General features: G+C 48.2%; 1 protein-coding gene across 3 annotated transcripts in view; it reads right to left on the bottom strand.

The window, feature by feature from the left end:
- CACNA1C (calcium voltage-gated channel subunit alpha1 C) overlaps positions 1 to 27,961 on the bottom strand; it is a 714,534-nt gene that overhangs the window by 563,398 nt on the left and 123,175 nt on the right. For all 3 annotated transcript variants that reach the window (XM_087442974.1, XM_087442975.1, XM_004438792.3), the window contains exons 2-3: positions 5,089 to 5,419; positions 362 to 467 (exon numbers count right to left, since the gene is read on the bottom strand). In XM_087442974.1, coding sequence (XP_087299100.1) covers positions 362 to 467; positions 5,089 to 5,419 — 437 coding nt within the window. The remainder of the gene's footprint in view (positions 1 to 361; positions 468 to 5,088; positions 5,420 to 27,961) is intronic.

Here is a 27,961-nt window from a genome sequence, read left to right as displayed (position 1 = left end):
CCTGAGCAAACCCTACCAATGGCACAAAGGCACTGAATATCAACTCAACAAATAATCCCAGAAGCACTCCTCCCGCCAACACCTGCAGCTCACACAGCACGTCACAGCTACTCAAAACACAAGCACACACGCAGAGCTCACTGCTGCCTAACTGGAATATTCCTTCTGAAAACAGGCGGTGATGAGACAGGTGCTGATCTGAATAAAGAGCAAAACAGCACTGAAGATCCGAGTGTGGCAGCACTTTTGCACACGTCAAACACAACTCGCGCCTCTCTCCCACATCCCAACGTGAATCCGTGTGATCCAGGCTCCATCCTCCACCAAGGGGCGGGGGGCGGGGTGCGGACGGTGGACTTACCAGGTTGGAATTGGTGGCGTTGGAGTCATCTTCTGGAAAGGGAATATAGATCGCTAAGGCCACACAATTGGCAAAAATAGTCAGTAAAATAATTATTTCAAATGGTCTGAGGAAGGGAGTTAAGGAAGTTAATACCACAGAAAGCACAAATGAAACAAACATTCATATAGGTATATATTTTAAAAATGAATCAAAAATTCATAAGAATTTTGTTTAGACAATACATTCCAAGCCCCTTGTATTCTGAAAAGAAACATATGCCTTTTTAAGCGCTTCTAATGGGTCCCCGCCAAAAATTTTCCTAATATGTCAAAAGCAGTGGAGGCCAGTCGCGTGCCAGAGTAAACACAGATTTCTAAAAACTTTTTTCCCCATCTTTTATTTATTTAGATTGCTTTGGACTTCATTTTTCGGCATGTGTGCTGGGGGCTACTTTTAAAGAGCAGGGCCTGCCCCAGTCAGGACTCGCCGTCCCCAAGCGTCCTTCCCCATGGCTTACACGCTGCCACCAGGGGACTCAAACAAGCTTGGGACCAGAGAGGGGGGACAGAGTGGGATGTAAGGCAGAGATTTGACTTCAAGACTTTGCTGCAATTTGGAGATTTTATTTTTCATCTCTTAATTTGAAGCTTAGAATGTTTTTTTCTTCTCCCTTATTCTCTGACAGCTTCCAGAGAACCTGAAGGGCCAGGGCCTGGCCCCGCAAAAGCATGGCAGCATGTGTACGGTGCGATTAGGGAAGGGCAGCCACCTGTCCTCTAAGGCACAGCTCCGTGGAGAACACCTAAACCTCTTCAGGCTGTGGAGGCCTGTCTTCAGTGGGCAAGGCTCACGTTCGAGGTCCCCTTGCCTCCACCATTGGTCTGTGCTGGGTCTAGACAGATAAGCCACGACCCACTCACCCGCAGCAGTGCACTCAGGGAGGTGCCTGTGCCCAGATTTCTTTATCAAAATATCAGGGCAGAGTACATTCTCAAGAGAAAGATGAGCTAATGTGGTAACACCCCTTCTACTCTGCACCCACAACTGAAGGCCAGAAAGGGGAAGCTTTAGAGGAAGGGCCCCGTTTGTGCTCTTCCAGCCCCCCTCCCCCACCTCCCAACACTGCCAAGTTTCCAGCCTGATCCAGGGAGCCAACAGGAGGAAGAGAAAGGGGATGGAAATTCCTGGAAGAAGGGACCAACTTCATCTCCCAGGGAAACCTGTACTCACAAAGTTAACAAATCTTGAAGCAGGAAGAGACCTTAGAGATCATCTAGTCCAAACCTCTGAGGCCCAGAGAGCCTGAGAAACTTTCCCAAGACCCCACAGTAGGTCCTGACCAGCCAGGACTAGAACCCAGATTCCCTGACTGCAGAGTCCAGTGTTCATTCCCCTGCCATGAACAGTCTCTCACCTGTGTTAACAGGGCAACTCTGGGCCTAGAAGGAATCTTAGTGATTATCTAGTCCAGGGCTTCCTAGCCTGGGTGCCGTTATTGATCTTCTTGGCCCCATGGGTATAGCTCAGGGACCATTTACCCAGCACACCTCATGAAGGTGTCATTTTCTCTGTGCCTCGATGTCCAGAAGATGGTATGCAGTGGACCTGTCCAACCTCCCAACTTGACAGATGTAGAAAATACCAGATCCCAGGCTGGCAAATAGCAGGGCCAAGACCAGAACCAGACCTACCAACTCATCTTTTCCAACATGCTATGCTGCCCCTGGAGTTGGCTAAGGAACAAATGATGATGATGGTGATGCTGCTGACGACAGTGATGGTAAGGAGAAGGACAGTAGCTAACATTTATCGAGAGCTGACTCTGTGCCAGGGGCTGTTCTAACCGCTCTACACAAACACCCTGAGTGGAATGTACAATTATTCCCATTTCTAAATAAGGAAACTGAGGCACAGAGGTTAAATTAATTTGCCCAAGGTCACATAGCTAGTGGTACGATGGGATTCAAACTGAAGCAATCTGGCTCCAGAGTCTGGGTTTGTAAGGCTCTGTCCTAAAGCTGCCCTAAAGCATGTTTAGGAAGTTAGTTCTTTCAGACCTCCTACCCCATCACCTTTTCCCTCCCAACCCTTTTCCCACCTGCTCAGAAAAGTGACGTTCAGCCCAGAGGCTGGTCAGTTTCATTCCCATCATCTGTGCCCTGTGCTCCCCAGCAGGGCAAGGGCACATCAGTTCAACTGAGCCAGACCTCACCATCCAGCCCTCAAGCGTCAGCTCCTCCTTCCCCCAAGGTGAGTGACAGCTAACTAAGCTCGGGGCGTTTCCTGGGCTATCAGCTCCCCCTCCTCCCCTCCCCCTCCTCCCCACATTCAGGCTATCTATCCACCATCTTATGCTAAAAGTGCCAGCTAATGCTGGGGAAGGCAATGTGTAAAGAAGGCAATCAGGCAGATAAGAGAAGCCATCGGGTGCAAAGCAGAGGAAAACCCAGGTGAGCCCTGGAAGCGTTCTGTGTCACCTGTGAAGACCAGAGCATTTGTTTTTTTAAACTGCCTTCTCTTCTTAACGACAGCGGCAGAGTCCACTCTTTGGAGGAGCGCTGACTGGCTAGCACTCCAGACCATCTCCTTACCCATCCAGCTCCCCTTCCAAGGCAATCTGAGAATGACCCCAACTAGTGCTGCCGAGGCTGGGCCCACTTCCTCTCCTGCAAGGGAGGGCATGTTCCCCCAGGAAGGGTGGCTGCAGCACCCCTCTGCCCAAGTTGGGGGTGCAATGAGGTGGCTGAGACTCACCGTGGGCACACTGGGTAACCACCTTGTTAACATGCTGCTGACTCAGTCAAGGGTCTTTTCACTGAATCCAGCCTCTTGGGGCCTGGCCGGTCTCTGTGGACAGCTTGTCCTGCCCTTCCACTAGGGAGCCCGCGCTCCTCCCTCTTCCGTGCTTCCACCACCTGCCCTGTGTATTACCACTCTGCCCTCTCTTCCCTTCTTCCCAGGTCTATACGTCACCCGGCACTTCATTCTGCACTCAGTACTCCTCGTCAGGGTGCCGTCCCTCCCAGAAGGGGAAGGTAGACTCGAAGTTAACCGCACGCCCTGAACACGTCTCATGAGGGGCTAGTGCTTGCACATGTCGGGGTTTTGCAGCTCTTGCTAATACTTTGGGAAGCGACTGCAGTTACTCCTTTTAGAGATGAGGAAACAAGCTCTGGGGTTTGGGTGGCCCATGACCACTCAGAACACAGGTGGCAGGGCTGCAATGGGGTGCGTGTTCAGGACCCAGATCCAGGTCCCACCGTGTCCCAGAGGAGCTGGATGACAGGTGTCCCCTGAACATCCACCTAGTACCTTTTCTCTATACTACAGCCACATGGGTGTGGGAGGTGCATGGATTTGGGATTACAGCTCTGTCAATCGCCAGCTGTGTGATCTGGGCAAGTTCTGCAGCTTCTCCAGGCCTCAGTGTCCCCCACTCTGGTCCCCCAGCTCTCTCACTCCATGATTCTGCTGTGAGCAGCGATGACAGCAGCCTCTGGGGCCACTCAAAGCTGAGTCTCTCACCCAGTCATCCAGGAACCGGAACCGCGCTCGGCCACTCAGGACAGACTGGCCAGCTCTGCAGCTGCCACTTGGCTTGAACTGCCTTCTCTTAAAGTTACTTCTGAGTTGCAGGGTTCAGACATTTACAGAACTAACATTTCCTGCCAAACAGAAACTTTCTTCTCTCCTAAGTCATCTTCTTTTACCTTTTAACTACGACCAAGACTTTTAAATCTTTCCATAGAAACTCATGAATGAAACCTAACACTCCCATCCGGAACCACAAGAGGCATGGTAGCCCTGCCTGAATGACCTCGTACTATAAAAATGCCAATGCTAGGTGCCAGGGTTCTAGTTTCGTCTGTCACTGACTGTGTAACTCTAGAGAGTCACTCTTGTGGGGCTCAGCGTCACCGCTGGGGGAAGTCAGGGGTGGACCTACTGATCTCTAAGGCCCTTTCCATCTCTACAACCCACAATTCCTATGACGTTAAGGGGCCTGTAATTCCACGGGGAGAGCCCGACCCTTCAAAGCCATTTTCTCTGAAAGACCCACTCACTGGTTCCCATACATACAAAGTGGATCTGTGTTTAAAACTCCAGGCCAGTGTTCGCCACTTTGGCTGCACACTGGAATCACCTGGAGAGTTTTAAAATATGCCTGGGTGGAGCTCAGGCACCTGTATTTTGTTACAACTTCCCAGGTGACACCAATGGGCAGCCAAGAATGAGAACCACTGCTCCCAGGCCTTGAACCAAGAGCTGGAGTCACTGACTACTACCCTTGTGCATCTCCTGGGCTCCTTCTCCCTAAAGAGAGGGGGGGTTGTGAAACTACGCCAGTACCGTGCCATGGAGGGAAAGAAGGTTATGGAGGAGCAGTGTGTCACCACTATGAACCCAACACACCATGGGTCCCTGGGCAAGCTCAGGTAAGATGCTATTTCATAACCTGTCAGGCTCATTTTCTCAAGTGTTGCTTATTATATATACATTAAAAAAAAAACCCACCTGGGGAGCTTGTCATACAGATTCCTAGGCCCTGGCCCAGAGATTCTGACTCATCAAGTCTGGAGTAGGACTAGAACTCTGCATTTTAACAGCACCCCAGTGACACAGATGCAGTAGGTGTGAGAACCACTTTATAGGCTCAGCACATACAACACAGCCCACTGGCTGGTGGGCCTTGGGGGGCTGGCCCCACCGGGGCTCCTAGGGATACCCTGCCCAGCTCAGAGCACAAAGGATATTTCCACTCAACGACGCTTATGCACGCCCTCCGGATGGGGTTCTTCAGAGTCAGGCAGAGCAGGGCGCGGGGTGGGCGTGTGGCGGTCGTGCTGCCCTGCTTCTTGGGTTTCCCATACTGCTGCCGCTTCCGCTGCGTGGAGCTGACCGTGGAGATGGTCGCATTGCCAGCACTGCCCATCAGCTTGGCCTGCCGGGCCGCATCGATGGCTGCCTGCCAGGACAGGGCCGCCCCCGGGGTGGGGATGTGCTCAGGGGCAAGCCCCGCAGCCGCATTGGCATTCATGTTGGCATGAGCTGGGCGCGGGCTCCCATAGTTGGAACCTACAGGAGGAGAGGACAGAGGACAACAGTTACCAGGGAGAAAACAGGAGACCTTGTGATATGCTCTGGACCCCAGACTCACAATTTGTTAAAAATCTTATTTCAAACCATTGCAGGAGCCTGGAAGTGGCACATGGAAACATTTGTGTGTGATGCTGAGAAGAGAGAGTCAGGAAATCTGTTCTGGTCCTAGTTCAGTCTTATGACCTTGGATATGTCACTCTCCCTCTCTGGTCTCATTGCCTCATTTTAGGCAAACAAGACATGAGATGTATGCATTACAACATGTATGAATCTTAGAAACACGGTGCTAGTGAGAAAGGGAGGACGCAGAAAAAGATAAATAAGCAATGCAAAATATGTAAATTAAAATACATTTATATAAGACATACAAATAAAAGGATATTCATTAAATAGAATAGAATGGTTGTTTAAGGAAGGTGAGGAGGAAAATAGGAGTAGGATATGGGGATAAAAAGGAAGAATGAATGAATGAGTGAACAAGAGAGCCACTGCATGAATCAATGATGACAAATGCACATAAACTGAAGACTATGAGTCACTCAAATCTCTGCACCTGAATTCCAAAAAATAAAAATGAGTATAATAAAATAAGGGGGTTGGACCAAAGTAAGGTTACATCTAGGGACCTCAAACGCATCTGGGCTCTGAGTGTTGGTTGGATAGGAGGGGTAGGGGTCTGAGATGGTTTCAGATCATATCAGCAAATCCTTTGACATCCCTCCCACTGAGAAATGGGATCTATGCCCCCTCCTCCTGAAATGGGGTAGGCTTTTGGTGATTGTTTTGACTAATAAAGTACAGTAGACATGATGGTATGTGATTTCCAAGGCTATGACACAAAAAGCAATGTTGCATCCATCTGCTCTCACAGGATGCTCACTCTGGGGTAAGCCAGCCACCCCGTGAGGCAGCCTGATAGCCCTGAGGCCGTCATGCTGCGAGGAAGCCCAACTAGCCTACATGGAGAGACCACGTGCAGAGAGAGAGTTCCAGCCAGCCCCCAGCCGCTCTACTCACCATCTGACTGCAACCTCATGAGAGAGACCAGAAGCGCCCAGTCAAGCCCTTCCTGAATTCCTGACCTATAGAAATGTGGGAGATAGCAAGATGTTCACTGCTGTGAGCCATTTTGTTTTGAGGTGATTTGTTATATAGCATTTGCTCTCTGGGGAAGGGAGCTGTGCGTGGCAGGAGTTGACAGGGTCAGGGTAGAGGGACACTGTCAGGAAGGAAACCTCAGTAGGAACCAACGAAATCCAGAGTAGGGGCATCTGCAGTGCTCAGGCTTAAAGGCAACAAAGTTGCCTTTACACCGTTGCCTCAAGTTGCCTCAAGACTGTGCCTAAGACACCACACATACTTGGTGGGCACTCCTCAATCTGGTCGGCCAGATGCCTCACCCCAGAATCCCACAAAGTCTGCCAAGTGATCAGCCCAGCCTGGGCCTAAACCTGCACACTCCAGAACAGATGCATGACCTTGAGACTTGTCAACTGGCCAGGTGCAGCAGGATCAAGAAAATCCACAGAGAATGGGGTAATACTGTGGCAGAGAGCCTGGCATCTGGATGCCATGTCAGTCACCTGGGAGACTGTGGCCAGAGCAGCCAGACCAGTTGCACGTACGTCAGTTCTGAGTCCCCTGACACGGACACTCTTCTCTGCTCAGTGTACACAAGGGGCTTCCAGGGAAGCTGCTGCTCCCAGAAGCAACGTCCTAGTGGAGCCCCTTCCTCTCCTCACTGCCACTCACTAGCATTCAGATGAGCACCTGGCGCCTCTCCCAGTCTCCTCTCCCCAACTCTTAGGCTGATCCTTCTACGTTTGACTTTAAGATAACTTTTGCTCCCAGTGTGACCTTCTGTGACCCTATAACACCCACCACCAGCCCTGTCCCCGAGGGGACCAGTTCAGAGATGAGCACATGACTCGGCTTAGCCAGTCAGAACATTTTCACCTCACTGGGCTCCTGCACCCAGCCATGCCCGATGCTAGCCTTACTCTGAGCTTTTCAATTTCATCACTTAAGTAACTTAGCTTAAGCTAATTTGCATTGGGTTTGTGTCTCTTGCAACCCAAAAAGACCTGACTAACATGCTTGCTCAGTGTCACAAAAGTTGTACCTGGCTGGGCTGTCATTTCTGCCCGATTCCAAAGTCTACATCCTTTCCGTCATCACACCAGTGACAGACAATAAGTTTCCACTCATATGCCAATTGACTGGCATTCCTGTCCAAAATGCTGTACCTGAAGGACTCGGAGACTTTTCTGAGCACAACAGGAGAGCAGACTGTGATAGATTAGTGATGTCCACCATGGGCACAAAGGCAGGGAATGCTATCACAGATGCCCCATATGTCCCACCCCTGTATGATACCAAGATGAGCACATCAGGTCTTCTTTAGTACCAGCTGGTCTCCTGCCTTCTTGTCCCCTGACAGTTGCCTCCTGCACTACTGCCATCTGGTCCTTACAGCATAAGAATCCCACTCCCACTCCCTAGGGCCTGGAAAATTGCCTCTTTTCTATACTCAATTCATGGCCATGTTCTCAACGTGACATTGACTCCCGTCTCACCATATATTCCCTTCACCCTTCTCCTCTCCTCTGCCCCAGCTGCTCCAGGCAGCTGCGTACCCCCAGGAGTGAAGTACGTTAACCAGCATGTCGGGATCCCAGAGAACCCAAGACGTCCTCTGAGAGGTCTGATTCCTCACACACCCTGCCCCTGTCCTTCCTGAACTCTGCGTCGGTCCTAAGCAAAAAGCAAGAAGACCAATAAGGCTGGGCCTTCACCTTTCTCATAAGACCCCAGAGGGAAAAAACAGAAGACAGGATTTGAATTAATAAAGGCATCTGAAGCCCAAGAGCTGCTTTAATACCCGGCAAGCATGAGTATCTCCATTTAACACATAAGAAAACAAAGGAGCATCTGACTCATTAAAGGTCATGAAGTGAGACAATGGCCGATTCCTGCAGCAAGCAAGGGGCTCACAGTTAACTGCTAGACTCTCCTCCACCTCCTCAGATCTCACACACGCACTCCACATGCACGCACACATGTGTGCTCACAGACGTGGCCACAAGCAAAGCCCACACCTCCCACTGGGCTTAGGAGCCTTGAGGTTGAAGAGGCTGCATTTCTGACCCCGAGAACATCCTTTGTGTTTCATATGAGCTTCACGGGACAGCATCCCCCACAGGAACAGCCCGTTAGTAACCCTCGGGCACCTCTGTAACGAATGGAGGTGGAAAGCGTCCCTGTTTCTGTTTGCAGCATTGGGAGTGACTGGGTCCAGTCTCATGTCTTACTGGGTTCACCAGAGAGGCTGGAACTCTAGTTGTGTCCGTTCCATCTGTGGTATATAATTTTTACTTCCTAGACTCCCAGTTTGGCGCTGTCAACGCTTAATAGACTTTAGTTCCTGGACTAAGTTCTCCTCTCCCCTCACATACATAAAAGCAGCCCTGTCTCCACCACTGTCAGCCTTTCCAGACCCCGATTCTCTTCTCACGACAAGCCTTTTACACCCCACACCGTCCTGCAGCTTTCTGTCTTCAAACTCGAACCTTCATACTCACCCCTAAGCATTGTCTTAATCTCCCTCTCTCACACCACTTGCCAGTTCCAGAAACCAAGGAGGTTTCAGGAAACACTTGGGAAGAAGGCAGGAAGCACCAGCATGAGAACAGACTCATCGCCTCAGAAAGGCTGTGTGGGGTGCATCCTGTGCACCTCAATGTGTCAAGACAAAGGCTTCCTAGAGCAAGATGGCCGTGGCTCCCTGGAGCCAAGAGGTGGTTCTGAAAGCCATGTCTTGGTAGGCTAACTTCTGAGCCACCTTTCACCATGGATGACCTTATCTATATTGTGAGCCACTCCCAGAGCACAAGGGCCTCTCTGGAGCACCATCTGGAGAAAGCACATACAAACAAGCCCGCGGGTGAAAACGGAATGTCAACCTCTCCTCAGCCAGCGGACAAGAAAACAACCTTCAGTATTTTCATCATGGCAGCCCTGAGCATTGCTGCAGCCCTGTGACATGACTAAGGTCACTGCCACAGTAAACACAGAGCCACATAGAGGTGAGACAGGTGTGGCCCCTAGGGGCTGGCCTCCACTAGGCTGGCCTTCAAGGCCCAGCTTGGCCTCTCCCTCTCCAAGCAATTCTCCCCTACCCACTGGGATGATTCCCCACCCAGACCTGCGTACCTCCAGGTCCCCCACGACAAGGGGCCACAACTATCCAAGGATCCCAGGAATGAAAAACCTTCATCTCGGACTCAACATTTTTGAATTCAGAGCAGAGCCATGGAGGAAGGGCAAGCAGCATTGTGTCCCTGATGGCTTTTGTTAGCACGAAATAACTATCCAAAGCAAAGAGACCAATTTTCAAATTATAAAGCTGATTCAAAGCTCTGTCTCCTGGTTGCCAGCTGAAAAGATGCCACTGTTTAAGTGTGCTCTGGCTCCTGCCTTACTAGACTATTTCCACTATGCTCTCATCCCTGAACGAGCCCCAGGGCAGCAGCTTAGCAGATCAGGCCACACACAAACAGGTGGGTGCCCACAGCAGTGATCTCTCCCTCGTACATAAGAAAATGACTCCCATTTGTCAAGTGACAGTAGCAGCTCCCTCCTCCTGCACACAGGACCTGCTGCTTCTCTGAGGGACCAGGATGAGGGCAAGACACCAGCAGGAACTGGTCAGCTGCATGTCATTCTGTTCTGCAAGGGCCAAGCAAGGAGTTCAGGTCAGGAGGTGGTGGCTTATGCTTCCTTGGTACCCCTGTGAGTGAGGCCTGGTGCTGGGAACCTGAAAGGTGTTCAGTGATGAAAAAGCTGATTTTTTCCCTTTAATCCTTTACCCATGCACCGGATCCAGGGCTATATCCCAGAAGATGCTCGATATCAATTGCTAATGACTATAATGATGATGATGTCATGATAAAGATGAAGGCAGACAACAGGTAAACCTTAGAAACTGCTGGAGTCAGCCCATCGATGCCCTAAAGGGTGGCTTATTCAGGCTCTTCTGCTCACTTCTCGGATGTGGTAGTGAGGGAGGATTTCTGAGGGAAGAGGTTGTAAGCAATGATTTCCGTCTCCCATGTCACCTCCCTCGTCCAGGCCACCACCCACTCCTTGCCCAGAACGCGGCAGTAGCCTCCTGACATTTCTCTCACTTCTCTTGCCTGTCCCCAAACCAATCTCCATGCAGCAGCCAGAGTGACCTTTTAGAAATATAAATCATAAATCAGGCCCTGTCCTTCTCCCAGTTAAATCTCTTCAAAATCCAGACCCTTTGCCATGACTTATGAAGCCTGCATACACTGGCCCCTGGCCTGCTTCTCTGAGCTCATCCCAGTCCTCTCTCAGCCTGGTCCAATGCAGTCCTGACACGCCGGCCTCATTTCACGCCTCAGAAATGCTCATTTCTTGTCTGCCGCAGTACCCTTGCACATACTTAGAATGTTATTCCCTCTGCTCTTTGCTTGGTGATTCCTTCTCACACTTCAGGTTTGGGCTGAAATCATTTCTTCTCAAAACTCCCAGTCCTGATCCCCGAATCTAAATAAGCAGAGCTCAAATGCTGGCTGCCAGTGTGCTCCTCATCTCCTTGCCTCCATACTATCCTTGAATAGAGATGCCCAAACCCCTGGCACTATAAAGGGACCCCCAATTTAGCCAAGTGTGTGGAGAAAGGTACAGGGCTGCAGACCTGCTTTGACAGCACGACCTCCCCCTTTAACCTTAGTACCTTCAGCCATGCACAAAGGAGGCCACTACTAATGACCAGCCTTTGTACACACAACTACAACCCAGATTGATCTATGGAGAGCAAGAAGCAGCAGTTGACACCTAGAAAGGAGAGAACTGTAAATGCACTTCTTCCTGAGGTCCTAACCATCCTCTCATTGCGCAATCTCTACAGTGCAAAGGACGTGCTTTCTCTCAGGCCAGGGTGTCACCCAAGATCACCCATGTGGCCCTTGCTGTCATCTCACTGTAGTGACAAGGGGCCTACATTCCCTTTAAGAGTGTAGCAGCCAACCTGAAACAGAAACCGTGCTTTCTCTGCCCATTAATGGTCAAATGACTAGAAAGCAGGAGGCCATTAATCTCCTCTATCTAGTGTGTTACAAAGATAGCCGGGAAACATCAACAAGGAAGATACTGTCTCTTGGTCGTAGAAGATAACCCGAGGTCCTATCCATCTCAAGCCCAGTGGTGCTCATCCAGAGAAGGATCAGGTCTGGCTTAGCACCATGTGGCAGATGTGGCAGACTGGTGCACTGACTAACTCAACAGCTCTTCCAACCTCCTTCTGCTGTGCATTCCTGTCCTACAGAGGCTAGAGAGCTAAAAACTACAACTTCCAATCTCCCATGTGGCTGGACTTCCTGATGTAACTACTGAGTTGGCCAACTCAAGAAATGAATTAAAACTAAGTCATTTGGGGAAGGTATCTATTTCACCAGCTGGCAAGGCTCTGGCAATGGCTTCCTGATCCCTGGAACATAGATGAGGTGGTGTGATCCTGGAGCCAGCTCTTGGCACAGTGACTTCCAGATTCCCCAGCTTCCTAATTATACTGAAGTCCCAGTTCTTTTAGCAGGTGAGTTCTACAGTGTTGTTCTGGGAGTCATTCCTGGAGGCCCAGCCTAGAGCCTGCTCTCCCAACCCTTCCAATTACTTTGTAAGCCGTTAAATTCCTGTACTAAGTATCTTTCCTCTTAAAATGGCTACAGCAGTGTCTATTGTAGGTCTGAACCTTGACTGAGACATGAGGTCTATAGCCACACCGTCCAATAGATCGTCTACAATGATGAAAATGTTCTATAATTCTGGGATGTCCAATATGGTAGCCACCAGTCCTTGTGTCTATCAAGCACTTGAAATGTAGCTAGTACAACTGAGGAACTACATTTTAAATTTTATTTAATTTCAATTAATTTACATTTAAATAGTCACATGTGGCTACTGGTTACCATACTGGACAGCACAGGTCTATACTAAGAGGAAGTCATGATGGAAAAAGCATGATAAGAAATAAAGCGTGAGAAAAGGGAAAGAGTACTAACAGAGCTCTTGATTCTAATCTGTGAAGGAACTTGGAAAAAAAAAGCAATCAAGAACTGATTCAGATGCTGACGAGTGGGTGGATTTTCAGATCAGGAAACAACCACCCTATGCAAAAAGACATGTTTTCAAAGCATAAGAGATTCTAAGACCCAACAAAACCAAAAGTCATTTTTCAGTGGCTAATATTCTTGAAAAATGAATGAGAAACTAATTTTCCCAATAGGCAGATGGGGAAACTGACATTTCCCCCCAATCTAAGTTGGGCCTAAGAGCGCCCCAGGACATCCCAGCTGACATGGAAGCCCTCACCCCAGAGTGAACACCCAAAGGGTCTTCCGAGCGTGCCAGTCATGGTGACGTCTATCTGCCTCCTATGTCTCTGACCTGAGCTATTTTCACACTATTTTCAACAGCATTCTCTTACTCTCTCTGCCTCCCTCTTCCCTCACTCTGCTACAAACACAGTTTATGAGAGATGGGGATGCTCAAAACGGGCCCATGACCACAGTAGTCAAATCTGCTCCAAAACAAAGAGACAGTGAGAGACCAAGGACAGCGTGGAGATTGTATCTCCCCGACTCAGTCGATCAGGCACTGCTTTAAATAAAACCATCTCTTTTCTACTCTACATCCCACCTCTCTCTGGTGACCGGGGCAAAGGCAGAGAACCTGGAGCCTTTCAGAAGCCCAAGCCAACCAGAAAAGTGGTAAAGCTACCCGTGTTCACACCTTCTAGTGACCCAGCAAACTAAACCTTTTCTCTATTCTTCACAGGGCAGCTAGTCAAAAGGAGGGAAAGAGAAGAAAAGGAATCATAGGAGGGACTCCCACTAGAAGCAAACTAGCCTCCATGAGAAGAGGACCAAGGCCAATATTACCTTGGCTAGAGGACGCTAACCATAAAGCCATTTCCCCTGTGGTACAAGGTCACATTGACATCAGAGAGCAGAAGAAAGAAAAACAGGCAAAAAGCAGATGGACAGATACAGTTAAACCATACTCTCCAGCCAAAGATAATAAATTGCAATAATAATAAAATACTTCTTTCTCTTGTTTCCAAGCAGAGAGAGGAGGGAAATCGCAACCTCTTGCTATTTGAACTACAGCACCTATCACCACCTGGTAATGGCAAACCTAAACTATAGGACATACCTGAGGACCAATTCAAATTATTGAAAGTCAGCATTTCAGCTTTGTAAGTGCGACCGAAGAGCAGCCTTTGTAGTGAAAAAATAGACCTGGCCCTGACTGAGGTCAGATACCCAGCTAGAAAAATGGGAACTCCTTCAGGTTGCTGATGTCTGGGGACCACTGGGGGGTGCAGAAAGTGGGGAAGAGGGCTACAGTAGCCTAGCACAGCACTGCTAGGAGCCCAGCACCGACTCATCCTCTCCTTTGCTGCAGCTCATGAATGCCTGGGAGGAGTTCCACTCCAAGACTGCGGTCCTTCTCTATTCTCCCAATGATTCACAAGCTCCTTGAGGGCAGGAACCAGCTTTGTGGCCTCAGAGGCCCTAGCACAGTGGTCAGCACCTAGAAGGTGCTCAGAACACACCTGCTGCAGGGAAGTTCTTCTGCAAAAGTTGTATTTAGCCCTCACAGATTTCTAGGCAGAAGTCTACGGAGATGCCATTATTCAATTATTTTAAGTTAGTATGTGTGTCATGTTACGTGTGTTTATTTCACATGCTAAGTGAATATTTGTTTCTTAGCCCCCATCAGAAGGGACCTGCCCCAAGAAGCAGGTGCCTCTGTCTATTTCATTCAGCACTGTACTCCCCAGAGCCCAGAACAGCCTGGAGTGTGGTATGTGCTCAATAAAAGTGTGCTGAACGAATAAGTGAGTACCTCAAAATCTACTTGTCCCGTGATGTGTTTTTTCCTCATGATATTAATTACTTAGACTTCGGGCCCCATGATACTGAGAGTTTTGCTGTTTTGGCCCCATTTTATCGGTAGGAAAAAGGGATACGGAGTGACTGCACTGCTCTCAGTCACCAGACCTGGAACACATGAGGCAGTGCTACCTTGCAAGGACAGTTCTTGGTACATTCAGTGGCCCCACCTCCTTCCTTCTCGCCATCTGGGAGGACAGGTGACAGGAAGGCTCACTTAGCTAATACTCACCCTTCCCGCTTCTGTCACCCACTGAGGTGGGCAGGCACCGGCGGGAACCAGCAGTCACACTTCTAACTCCATTTTGTCCTGTGAGTGCCCAGCCGCACGGCCAGGGCTCTGACTCCATGCAATGGCAGAGCTGTGCCTGCAGCAGAGCTGAGGCTGTGCTGAGGCCCGGGGCTCAGAGCTCACAGACTCCAACCCTGGCAGCCTGGAGCCTCTCTGCCCTGCGGGAGAGGAGGTCTGACTGTGGCCGGAGCTCCTGCAGCCCTGCGCGGGGCAGGAGGGGCTGAGCTCCAGAATCCGGCCAGGCCTCTTCCTCTTTGCCAGAGCAGAGCACCAGCTGATAAACCCTGTCAGGAAAGCGAGTTTGTACTCCTAACGAGAGTCTTTAAAACCCTCAGACACTCCACTACCCTTCTCAGAAGCCATCCTGTAGGACTAAGAGACTCGGGCAAGCCATGTACCTGGGCTTCACCATGGTGTGAACTACACCAGTGCCAAAATGGAAATCACCTCAGCGCCAGCCACTGCGGGACTGGGTAGATAAATCAATGCACACCCCGTGACAGAATTTTAGGAAGCCATAAAATTATATTTTTGAAATATAATATAGAAAAAAATTTCACCACATAATATTAAGCTACAGAAGCAGGGTCCAAAACAGTATACACAGTAGGACCCTAATTTTATAAAAGACGTTTTTTTCAAAGAATGAAGACTAAAAGGAAACACACAAAAATATTCCTGGTAGTTATCTCAGGTGGCAAGTAACATTTACTTCCAGAGGCAGATCAGCCTAGCACGTGGGGCCACAGACTCAGAAACCAGGCAGGCTGGATGCTAATTCTGGCTCTGCCACCTAGTGTGTGTGACTGGGGGAGTCACATAACCTCTCTGAGACTCCTCCTTTGTAAAATGGAGATAATAACAGTGTCTATTATCCAGCACTGCTGTGACGATCAGATAAGTTAATGCATGTGGAACTTGCAGAATAGTGCTGACAGCAAGAACCTTGTAGGTACCAGCCACTGTCGTTGTTATTATATTTTCCAAATTCTGTACAATAAATGGTTCTTTGGTAATCAGAAAGGAAAAAAGTTATGGTTTTGTTTATTGTTTAAGGATACTTCCAACATTACTGTGGCCAAACCAGTGTCAGATTCCTGTCCAGCTGCTGACCACCCATTGGTGGGGGGAGCAGGGGGGAGGTACACACAGACCCCACCTGGCACACTGGCCGCCCACCCTCCTGGCCTGCCTGGAGGCTCCTCCTCCCAACCTGGGACTGCAGAAAGGACAAGCATCTGCCTGCAGCCAAAGAGACAAGACGGCCTGTGAAAACCCAGCACGCATCTCTGTGCTGACTGGAACCTAAGCTCCGGACACAGGACCATTTGTACCCCTGTGTCTCCAGCTGTGGCTCTCTGTAGACAAAAGTACCTAGGTTGAGGGTAAAGTGAAACGGGTGATTTGAAAATTAACCTAGAAACATGGGCAAGATCCTTTCTTTTTCCTTGTCATCTTGATTGTTAACAACAATTCCATTTATTATCAGCTCAGCTCCATGAGGCATGAACAGGCATGTGCACACATAGGGAAAGGCACCGGGACTCGGAGTCAGGACACCTGGGTTCAGGCCCAGGCCTAAGACGTGCCGTCCATGTAACAGCAAGCCCTTCGAAGAAGTTCAAGCAGAACTGGACGTCAGAGGAAGACAGTGGCTTTCCTCCAGCTACACAGCCTCGGAGTGTCAGAACCCAGGCCCCCGACCAGTGACCGTCACTCACACCACCAGCCACACTGCTAAGTGCCAAATGATGTAGCTTCTCTGGGCCTCAGTTTACTCATCTGTAAAATAGAGATAATAATACATTCTTCACAGGACAATTGTAAAGTCTAAATGAGATTAAGTCTATGAAAGTACTGCCCAAATACAAAGTATTACTTAATAATTATTTTACCGATGCCCACATATAAAGCGCCTCAGGGCACCAAAGAAGAGTACCTCATTTTCAGTGAAGTGAAACAAAACATGAAAGCTGTTTTACAAAAAAAATCCTTTTCCCAGAAGAACATCCTCCATGTTAAGCAACCACCTCTTAAAAATTGCTACATCTCACACACAAATATTATTAGTGTCAATTTGTGAAAAAGTAAATCTATCCAGAGAATTCAGAATACAGAGGATTCCAGAGATCCTTGAAAACAGTGCTCCATTTTCCAAGGATCCTCTATTAGTGAAAGGATCTGAAATCCTACCATTATCGGTGGGACTGCACTGTGGGGGGGAGGGGTCACTGCACATATTTACATACTAAAAACATCACACATACAAATACACCCATGCACGGCCTGTGTGTCCTCCTCCTGGCCGCCTCTACCTCTCATTAAGGTGGGACAGAAGAAATGCATTAGCTCATTCCTCTACATGCACAGGCCATTTAACAACGATGCTTTGTATCAAGTATAATGCCTCTTTCACTTAGAAAAGTCAAAGCCATTTATCTCATTAATCCCCACAAAACCTCTGCCAGACAGCAGGCAGACAAGAAGGTAGAAGGCAACGAAAAATAATCAAGTTCCCCTGAGGCTGTTGCTCCTCGGTAAACACTAATCTTCAAATAGATATGAAGGCATCTGGACTCTTTCCCGAGTTTGGTGGGAGAAGGACCAGGCCAGAAGTCAAGAGAGCAGAATCCCAGTCCCAGCCTCACTGCCCATTTGTTCTGTGTGCTCAGGCAAATCACTCTCCTTCTTTGGTTCTCAATTTCCTCTTCTTTAGAATGAGAAGGCTCAACTTGACACCATAAGAGTTCCTTCCAGCTCCGCCACTCAGGTTCCAGAAATCTTTGACCAAGGATCTCACCGCTCTGCTCATCCCTCCCCAACACATCTAAACCCACCAAGGTCCTCGCTGCCTGGATGTCCTCCCCATTGACCTCAAAGACAAGGGCTGAACAAGTGCAGCCCCACATCCCCTTCCCTCTGCTCACTGACTGGGCTCTACCTAGAGAGGTGGCCTGAGAGAGTGTGTGCTCGGCCCTCCTAAGCAGCTGCCTGTAGTTTGCCTGTGCTTACAGGGCAAGTCCGACCTAAGGGGTTACTCAGCGTGGAAGCACAACACGGAGACTACGACCCTCCAGCCCTCATCTCTTTTCTGGTTTATTATCCCAGGGTTTTCCCGGGACTTACGGGGGCTCAACATGGTTTACAGGGAAGTCCTCAAAGCCAGAGAGAGCACTTCACACCCTTTAGGACGGTATTATCAAAAAATCAGAAAATAACAAGTGTTTGCAAGGAGGTGGAGAAATTGGAACCCTGTGCATTGCTGGTTGGGAATGTAAAATGGAGCAACTACTGTGGAAAACAGTATGGCATTTTCTCAAAAAATTAAACATAGAATTACCATATGATGCAGTAATTCCACTTCTGGATATGTACCCAAAAGAATTAAAAGCAGGAACTTGAACAAATATTGTACATCCATGTTCATAGCAGCATTATTCACAACAGTTAAAACGTGGAAACAGCCCAAGTGTCCACGGACAGATGAATGAATAAACAGAATGTGGTCTATACATACAATGGACTATTATTCAGTCTTAAAAAGGAAAGGAATTCTGACACATGCTACAACATGGATGAACTTGGAAAACACTATGCTAAATGAAAGAAGCCAGTCATAAAACAAATGCTGTATGATTCCACTTATATGAGATACCTAGAGTAATCACATCCATAGAGACAGACTGGAATGGTGGTTGCCAGGGGCTGGGAGGGGGAGGGACTGAGGAGTTATTGTTTAATAGGCATGGAATTTCACTTGGAAAGACAAAAAGGTTTTGGGAGATTGATGGTGGTGATGGTAGCACAACAATGTGAATGTACTTAATGCCACTGAATTGTATACTTAAAAAAGGTTAAGATGGTAAATTTTATGTTATGTAAATTTTACCATAATAAAAAAATGCAATTTAATTTTTTAAAAAATCCAGAGAGGGATGAGTGTTGGATTTAGAACACCTGAAAGAACATTCCAAGAGGAAGGAAATCTGGGAAGAGAAGGCTGCCTTCTCAGGAAAAGAAAGCTAGAAGGTGAAGGCATTGGGAATGTACGCTTCCCAAGCTGTCCCTGAGGAAGGGGCTGGGAGGAGCAAATCAGACCAGCCGGAGGGGAGTGTGTGGCAGAACAAGCCCACACTGACACAAGTGCTCCCTGCACAGCCTTCTGCGCTGGCCCTCAGCATGTGACATAGGCTCACAGAAGGATGCAAAGAATTCTGGTCATAAGTTGCTTTCAAATATCAAATAAATCACACATGCACATACACAAACATGCCTTCACAACTGAGTGAAACCAGACTCACGTCCAAATATGTCCACAATTTTCTCAAGCGCCATTCAATATCAGGCATCAGACCTTTGGCTGGGGGAAACGAATGATCAGAACATTAGATCAATCCCTGGCCTTTCTACAGTTTCAGTCTCATCCAAAAGCTCCACTCTGGACTCCTGGAGTAGCTCCAGGGCAGGCTACGACTAGTGCATCTCTGTAGCTCTGGTGCCTAGCCCAGTGCCTGATACACATCAGGTACAAGAAGAAGTGTTTGCTGAAGGAACGCGGTTTCTACTCAGCATTCTGATAATTTTAGGTGAGGAGACAAATGATGTTATTCCCATTGCCAATGATGAAACCAAGACAGAGGGAAGCACATGGCCCCATCCAGGGAGACCCAGGCTAGCACTGACTTATCCACCCCAGAGCCCTCCAATTTCTGTGGCATCTTAGATCCATGCTCTTTCCTCAGGGACTCTTCAGCCAGATCTCTCCCTCCACATGCGTTTGTTTCCCATCCTTCTTGAGCCCCGAGCTACCTTTTCTCTTCTTTCTGCTCGGGTTTTTCCAACACCTTCTAGACCAGTAGTATCTGACCCCTCCTGGTCCCTCTACTCCAACATCTTTTTCTCCTTGGAGGACTGAGGAAACGTCTGATGAGGGTCCTCCTTGCAGAGGAGGAGAGACTCAGGGGAATGGCTGCCAGGTAGGTGGGGGTCCTTGGAGATCCAAGTTCCCAACTTGGGCCAAGGGCATCTCTGGTGCTGCCCAGATTCTTCCCCAGGCCTCAACTGCATCAAAGTCTGGGCCAGAAGGGAGTAGAAGGGGAGAGTTGGCAAAGTCCATCTTTAAGAGCCCATAAGTAGAAGGCAGAGGTCAACAGCACTTCCATTTTTCACCTCAGAATGGAGTTACAATTGACAGAGCAGAAACCAGGGCTGTAAAAATGCTGTGAAACTCCACAATCTCTGTAACTTTGTCACCCTGTTTATGTTACCCTCCTCTGACTATATCCCACAGTAATTAGGAGGGTTATAACCTTTAAGACAAATCTGGTGCTGGTCTATGAAAACAGCAAGAGAAGAGTGAGAAAGCAGAGCGTAGGATCTGGAAATACTGAGTGTTAGGGAGACTGTAAGGGAATTGAGTGAATGATGGCAGCCTGAAGAAAAAGCAGTAGAGTCTAGTGGGCAAAAGCACAGACAAGGAGTCACATGAGACCAAAGTTCATATTCTGTATGGCAACTTACGAGCCCCAAGAGCCTGGGCAAGTCATTTAACATCTCTGAGACTTGGGTACCTCTGAGCTATTTCAAAAATTTTAAAACATTTAAAGCATGGCACAGCCATATATGAAGTTCTTGATGAACAGTAGTCATTAATTGGTATTGTTTTTATTGTTGATGTTGTTAACGTGAGCTGAGACCCTGGGGTCTGCAGCAATGAAGGAGAGGCACGGGGAGTTCTCTGGCCTGAGGAGGGTTCTCAGGATGAGCACCAGGAAGGCCTTTAAGAGGACCCTGACAAAGACCCTGCCCACAGTGTCAGCAATTCACAACCCTCCACATTTCCACTGAGGCACAGATAGCTCCAGCCACTCCCACTTCCTGGTCGGCTCTCCCTCTGTCAAGTCAACAAGACCAAGGATGAGCTGGAGTGGGGCTGGACACACGGGTCTCTAAGGAGCCAGGTGACTCTGGACAAGCCTCACCCCCTCTGTGCTTCAGTCACCTGATCTATAAAATGAGGGAGTTCACTAAATGATCTCTAAGGTCCTATACACCTATTTGGCATCCATTGATTCCAGAATTCGTACATGGGTGGAAGAAGAGTTTATCATTTGGAACAGGCTGGCAAAAGAAATAGGCTTCCCAGATGGATCCTCAGGCTCCGCCTCCCTCCTTGAATTCCTTCCTTTAATGCTAATAAATACTTGAATCTGAAAAGCACCTGTCTAATCAGGCAGCCACTTAAATAGGGCCGTGCTCCAGTCTCAGCAAACACAGCTAATGGACTGGGATGGCCATGACCCCTTGAGAGCAGGATACGCCATGTTTGTACCCCACAGAGCCCCACTTCTGAAATACCTGCTGACTTATTAAGCTGCTCTTCCTGGCCCTCTCTGATGCACTCAAGATTTGCAGCAGAATGCCACCAGAACCACAGTTACCTGCTCATTAGCTCCCCCTGAATGTATGGCTCATGTGGCAGCCTTGTTATGCTTGGTTTTTCCAATCTGTGAAATGGAGCTAATCACAACTAGCTAAGGAAGGATAAGAGCTTAGACGTGGAACCTCTGGGGTGATTGGAGCATCTTTCTACTTTTCACACATGTAGAGAAGGTTGTTGGGGCAAATGGGGCATTTGCTTTGGTCTGCTCTATGCACTCAGTATTCCAGTGAAGAAAAGTGTCCTTTCAGTATAAAACATAGATGGACTAAACATAGATTTATCGCTGGGTAGGCCCTGGCAGCCTGTAACTATAGACACTGTTTGCTGAACATCATGAAAGAAAGGCAGTTTTCTTTATAAAACTATGAGCTTCAGGCTCCTGGTCAGAATAGCAAATGCCTGGTCCAATCTCCCAGTTGAGCCCAGAAGTTATGAAGCCCCCAGCAACTGACCCCACATCATCAGTGATCACACAATTGTGTAAGGGGATCGGTGATGGGGGAAGGGAGAGCAGATGCCGCATGCTTAGGATAAGGTGTCTAGGAAAGCAAGTTCCTCACATGACCATACAGTTACTCTCGAGCACGTACACACACTCATACACGCACACACGTGCAGATGTGCATGTACAAACACGTGTGTATGAGTTGGAGGCACAGAGCACCATCACCTCCCTCTATGCTGGTCAGGCCTTTGCCGTTGCTTCCCTGATACATACATGAAGTATGAACCTGGCTGCTGCCCCTGCTGAGACATAACCCTGAGAGCAGAGCCCCTGTCTCACTACACGCTGGAGCCCCCACAGCACCAGGCACGGGGGAAGAGGTCAAGAGTGTCTGGGTGTGCGCCTAGCGTGGGCCCCACGGCGCAGGAGCCAGGAGACAGAGGTGTAAGGGCCTCTCCCTGCCTCCACAAGCCACCAGCCTCCTCAGGAAGGAGAGGCCACAGCCGTACACTTACCCACACGGACATGCACCCAGACACCCACCCACACATGCTCCCCAGAAACGTTTGCCCACACAGGGACCTTGCTCTTTCAAAGTCTGTAGCTAAATTTGGACCTAAAACCAAAGCAGCCAACGCGAGATTGGCCCAAAGGTTAGCTCCAGGCAGCTTAGCTTTCTAAAGCACTTGGCTTGCCTCTGCCAGAGCACACGGTTTTGGGCTGTCACCCTCTCCAGACTGTGGCTCAGTGCTTCAGTAACTGAGACACTCTTCCCTCCCCCACCACCCATGGCTCCCATACTCCACTCCCACAGGCAATGGTTTTAGGTGAAGAGAAGAGCCCAGGAGATATAAAGTGCCCAGGAGATATGGTAGAAAGAAGATGAGTTTGGGAATTAGACAGATTTCAGTTTGAATTGTAACTCTTTACTTTTTAGCTGTGTGATCTTCGCTAAATTAACTTTACTCCTTTGATCCTCAGCTTGCTTATCAGCAAAATGGGAAAATATAATATCAGAAGGATAAATAGGATTCATTAATACTAACGCACGCTTACTAAAGGTTAACTATTTCAAGCCAAAACCTTCTCTTGAGTTGGCAACAATAAAGAGTGACGTGAGACACAATAGTTATATCCTCCTTCCCCAGCCACCGGAGGATGCAAATTGTCCTCCTGCAGCTTCTCCCAGCCCACTCCAGAGTACAGTTGGACCACCTGTCCCAAAGAGAACAAACAACACCTGGTGATATCTTGCCCCTCGACGCCACATCCAGAGTTGGCAAGACTCTCTCTCCTCCTTGAATACAACAGCCCAGATCAGCCACCACACAGATGGGGTTACATGACATCTGAGCCACTGGGAGACACAGCTTCCATCTGGCTGGCAGTCTACAAATATTTGACCTTATCAAGCTTGAATTGGAAAAGAAGGATAATTTGAGATTCACACAAAATCACTGTGCAAGTTATGTATGACCCAATTAGGCTTACAGGGCATGTCACATTTTCATCTGTTTATTTCAAGGATACTGTATGTGGGGGCTGGACAAAGGAGGCAGGCAATAAAGCCACACCCCTGTGCCCTTCATTTCCGCAGTCCCTGTCCTCCTTTAATCAACTGGTGCCACTGTCACAAGGTCTCACATACCTGTTCTCTTCTACTCCTTCAGGGCAGCCTCGGCCCCTCCATGAGCTGATGGGAGAAGGCAGTGTGAAGAACGGAAAGGAGAAACGAGAGCTGGGTGAGGAAGCAGAACAGACTCAGCCATAGCAGAGCTGGAAGGGCCCTCGAGACCTCCTGGGCCAAGCAGCTCCTTTCAGAGCTAAGGACACAGGCTCAGAGAAAGCAAGTCACATGCCCTAGGTTCCACAGCCAGCTCAAGGTCAAGCCTCCAGATTTCTGCATGCTGTTTCTACTAACCCAGGTTAAAGTCCAAAGCCGGACGATGCAGAATGAGAAATGGGCCTATAAAAACTGCTGTAACCACTGCTCTTTACATAGCCGAGGCCCAGTATGGTAGGCTGAATAATGACCCCCCAAGATGTCCACGTCCTAACCCCTGGAACCTGTGAATATGTTACTTTACATGGTAAAAGAAATTCTGCAGGTGTGCTTAAGTTAAGGACTTTGAGATGGGAAGATTAGCCTGGATCATCCAGGTGGGCCCAATGTAAACACAAGGGTCCTTATAAACGATAGGCAGGAGAGCAGAGAGAAGATGTTACAGGCTGGCTTTGCAGATGGAGGAAGGGGCCACAAGCCAAGGAATGTAGGAGGCCTCTAGAAACTGGAAAAGGCAAGGAAACAGATTCTTCCCCTAGAGCCTCCACAAGGAATGCAGCCCTGTGGACCCATTTTAGATCTCTAACCTCCAGAACTATATGTTTTTTTAAGCCACTAAGTTTGTGGTAATTTGTTACAGCAGCAATAGGAAACTAACATAGCCAGCATCTCACCTGTGTAAAATCACAAGTTGAAAGCAGCAGGAAGAGGGCAGAGTTAAGGGGTCTCGGTTATTTGGCCAGTGGGGATGAGTAACCCATACATCTGGGACTTCTTGAGGGGAAAGTCCCTGCTGCCCTCAGCCACTGTTGGTGCAGAACTGGCCTGGCCGTCTCCGCAGCAGCAGTCCTATGCCAGACGTCTGGGGGATATGGGCAGAACAGAAACAAAAGTCTCTAGGTGTCAACTAAAAAATGGGCAGGGGCCAGCCCAGTGGCGTAGGAGTTAAGTGCTCGCGCTCTGCTTCTGCGGCCCAGGGTTCGCAGGTTCGGATCCCAGCATGCACTGATGCACCGCTTGTCAAGCCGTGCTGTGGTGGCATCCCATATAAAGTAGAGGAAGATGGGCATGGATGTTAGCCCAGGGCTAATCTTTCTCAGCAAAAAAAGGGAGGATTGGCATTGGATGTTAGCTCAGGGCTGATCTTCCTCACACAAAAAAAAAAATGGGCAAAGGATTTAAGTAGACATTTCTACGAAGATGGTGTACAAATGGCCAATAAGCATATGAAAAGATGCTCAACATCACTAATCATCAGAGAAATGCAAATCAAAACCACAATGAGATACCACCTCACACCCATTAGGATGGCCACTGTCAGAAAAAACAGAAAAGAACAAGTGTTGGTGAGGATGTGGAGAAACTGGAACCCTTGTGGCTCTGTTGGTGATGGAAAACAGTATGGTGGTTCCTCAAAAAATTCAAAATAGAACTACCATATGATCCAGCAATCCCATTTCTGGGTATATGTCCAAAAGAATCAAAAGCAGATATTTGTACACCATGTTCATAGCAAACAGATATTTGTACACCCATATTCATAGCAGCATTACTCACAATAGCCAAGAGATAGAAGCAATCCAAATGAACAGATAAGCCAAATGTGGTATATACATACACTGGAATATTATTTAGCCATAAAAAGGAAGGAAATCCTGTCACATGCTATAACATGGCTGAAACTTGAGGACATTATGATAAGTGGAATAAGCCAGTCAAAAAAAGACAAATACCTTATGATTCCACCTATATGAGGTATCTAAAGTAATCAAACTCATAGACTCAAAGTAGAATGATGGTTACCAGGGGCTGGAAGGAGGGGGAGAAGGGAGTTGTTGTTTAATGGATATGGAGTTTCCATTTTTCAAGATGAAAAAATTCTGGAGATCTATTTCACAATAATGTGAATACACTTAACACTACAGAACCGTTCACTTAAGAGTGGTTAAGATGATAAATTTTATATTATGTTTTTTACCACAGTAAAACAAATAAAAAATAATTAAAGGTGTCTGCATGTATAACATGCACTAAATGAGCCGGCTGTGGCCCCGAGGACTCGAGCAGCCCAGCGTGTGTGCCAGTGCCCATTACTTGTGCCTTTATTCCTGTGGTCACCACACCTGTTTTATTTACGTCTTTGTCTCCCCCAGGAGACCACGAGCCCGCTGAGGACAGCCCACTCTTATTACGCCAAGTGCCGCACACAGCACACAGCACCCAGCACGGTGCTTTACACATAAGACCTGCCTGACAAACATTCATTGAATTTAATTCTTCAAAAGAGTGTGGCCTTAGCCTCCTGCAAATTAATCCTATTCTTCCAAAGTGGTGATTATTCTTCCGCCCACCCCCCACCCCTACCCCTGGCTTACCCCAGGGTCAGGAGCATTCGGCCCAGCGCCAAGGAGATAGGGAGGGACGGATCAGGGCTCATGGAAGAGGCTCAGACCGTCAGGAAACACAGTCCAGTTATTCTCTTTATGCTCATGTAATATCACTTCTCTAGCCTTCCCCAGCCTTCCTCATACGGCATGAAACAGGTTAAATCTCGAGAACACAGAATCAGAGTACTCTTAAATGAATCAAGGAGATGCTAAATTGGTAGGGGAGGGCTTCCAGACCCATATTATTACTTCTGGTAGGGTCTATGGGGCTCCGAGACCTTGCGCTTCACAGTCTAACCAAATTGAAGCTGTTCCCCATTCTCAGTGAATCATTCTGCTTTTACCTCTGGTTCTGTGTTCTCAAGATTTAACCCAAACCTCCCGAAAATTCATCCCGTCCCATCCCCACTTCACTGACAAGCAGACCATCCAAAGAATGGAGAAGTGATCTGGCCAAGTGGGTAACCTGCAGAGTGAGTGGGTGATAAAACAGGTAATGGAATTCAGGCACCACAGTTCTCGAAACACAAGACGATACTCCTTCCACTTCAGAAATTATTGGGAAATAGCACCCAGACACAAATACTTAAATATGAGCATCTCTCAAAAGAGGTATGAGCCAAAGCAAAGCACCCAGCGTTTTCTTTCTTTCTTTTTTTTTTTTTTAATTAGAATCACAGGACAGGAAAAGATTTTGAGCTTGCTCATCTATCTCCTGCCACCCAACAGGTCGCTTCTAAGGCACCTGAGATGGGCTCTCCCACTCACAGTGTTTTCCAGGAAAGCACATGACTTAACCTCTCCCAGGAACCCATCCCCAGATCCCAAAACTCTGGAATTCATGAATTCTTTCTTTGTCTCTTACCTATAAATTCCACACTAAACAGGAGGTATTTTCTTCTTTTTCAGAGTAACAAAAGAACTTCTACCCTAGCACCATCCCTTTAAAACAATTTTTAAAACAGCTTTTTACATCTATATAAAAAATTGGCTTTTCCCTTCAGGCTTGCCTCCTTCAAGACACAGAGCACTGATTCTTTTGGCGTCCCAAGCCCGTATTTTCCAATGTGTTACTTATTTTACAGCTGTCATTGCAACTCTTAACATTCTCTAATTGTCTCTAAAAACAGAGTTCCAATCCATACCCAGTACCAGAGGAAGGACCTCAAAGAACTAGACATATTGAAAGGCCTCTCCTCTGTTATGTTGGGACTTGGACCGAGGTGTGCTGTCATCCAAGAAACACACATGGCGATGGCAGGTAGGTACTGAGGATCAGATGGTCCAGTCCCAGACACGTGAGCGAGGCAAAGAGGGCTGCTAGAAAACTGGAGGGATGAGGAGTCAAGTCTAGCCAAATCAGTGAGCAAAGAGGAGTTAGGTAACAACTGACCAGAGGGTTTGAAAGAAGGGGAAAGCAAAGAGCAAGGAGCAAAAACCCAGGTTTGGAGATGGAAGATCAAAGAGCTTGGAGCACAGAAAAAGCCCTGGATAAGAAGGGAACGCAGCCTGGGACCCATGAGGTCAGAAGCTAAGGCTGAGTACAGTGGCAGAAACTGTGAATGCTCACTAGTATCTGCGTTCCCTTTTTCCTCCTGGGGTGACAGCTAGCCCACATTTTCCAGCGTCCCTGGCAGTCAGACATGGCCTTGAGACTAAGTTCTGGCCCATGTGAACAGGGTGCTTGGTGCTATATCCAGTCCTGGCCTGGGAGAACCTCCCACACACGGTCTCTCTGTTTTCCTATCTGCGCTCCTCTCTCTGTCCCCAAACATCAGCTGAAAGGGGAGGACTGTAAAGACTTAGAAGAGCAGAGCCACAAGATGAAAGGGACCTGGGTCACTGAATCACCTGTGGAAGGCCACTCAACAAGGAATCCTGCACTGTGACATAACTGAAAAGTAAGGTTTTATTGTGTCAAGCCTGTGAGATCTGGGGGGCTGCTTGTTATGGCTGGTAGCCTTCCCTTACTAATACAGGCTCAGAGAAACAAACATGTAACTAAGCAGCAAAAATGGAGTTTAACACGTCTAGAGTGGATTAGAAATCAGATGATTTGGAACAACCTGTGGAGAAAAAACCTAATCAATGTCAAAGAACCTCTTTTACTTTTTTAATGGGCTTACAAGGCCAGTAAAGCAAAGGGCTGCACAGGCACAGAACCATGGAGCACTAATGAACAGGCAAA

This window comes from Ceratotherium simum, chromosome 17 (assembly GCF_057802395.1).
Source record: "Ceratotherium simum simum isolate JZ-2026a chromosome 17, ASM5780239v1, whole genome shotgun sequence".
Taxonomy (NCBI): Eukaryota; Metazoa; Chordata; class Mammalia; order Perissodactyla; family Rhinocerotidae; genus Ceratotherium; species Ceratotherium simum.
The sequence above is the reverse complement of the archived record's forward strand: the minus strand, read 5'-3'. Positions and strand labels throughout refer to the sequence as shown.